Here is a 575-nt window from a genome sequence, read left to right on the forward strand (position 1 = left end):
GTGCACGCTACCCAATGAGATCTACTCGTCCCGAAAGAAGAGGCAGGGCTCTCGAACAGTTCTGTCTGATTTGCTGTACTACTCGGTACCTACGATAGTGGGTCTCACTTTTCGGAAAAAACTCTCCTTCAAAGTGGAATATGGGTATCCCGATCAATCAGTCGGGCAGATGGTATGAATCACACATAGGCACGAGGTGAAGCATACTACTCACTGGGCTGACCCAGCGCTTGTCCGCTGCGTAGACTAATCGATAGAAGTTGGTGTGTAGCACTCATAAACCGCCGCGATGCGCCAAGAAGGAGAAGTTGCTTTTCAGCGGACACCGCAGTGCGCCGTTTCGGCACCGCCCCACCCGATGGGTTTGAGTCGGTTATATGTCTTCGACGCTTCTTGGACTGAGTGTGGACGTGACCCGGGTGCGATCTTCCCGAAGAGGAGACACGGACCAAGACAAACTCGGTCGTCCGGGTGCTCGACAGACAACGACGGTAAGAATGAATATGGCGCTGCTAACGGCCTGCCTCCGCTGCGGAGCAGTGCCGGTGGACACCGTGGACACACTTTTTTCTGTT

At 54.1% G+C, this 575-nt stretch overlaps 1 protein-coding gene across 1 annotated transcript; it reads left to right on the forward strand.

Annotated features, from left to right (window-relative positions):
- Positions 1 to 184: 184 nt before the first annotated feature.
- On the forward strand, positions 185 to 556 carry CSUI_009615 (uncharacterized protein; the record flags this gene model as incomplete). Its single annotated transcript, XM_068069728.1, has 1 exon — positions 185 to 556. A coding segment is annotated over exon 1 (267 nt), but the record flags the coding sequence as incomplete, so codon positions are not given.
- Positions 557 to 575: the final 19 nt, after the last annotated feature.

This window comes from Cystoisospora suis (assembly GCF_002600585.1).
Source record: "Cystoisospora suis strain Wien I chromosome Unknown contig_5817, whole genome shotgun sequence".
In the NCBI taxonomy this organism is placed as follows: domain Eukaryota; phylum Apicomplexa; class Conoidasida; order Eucoccidiorida; family Sarcocystidae; genus Cystoisospora; species Cystoisospora suis.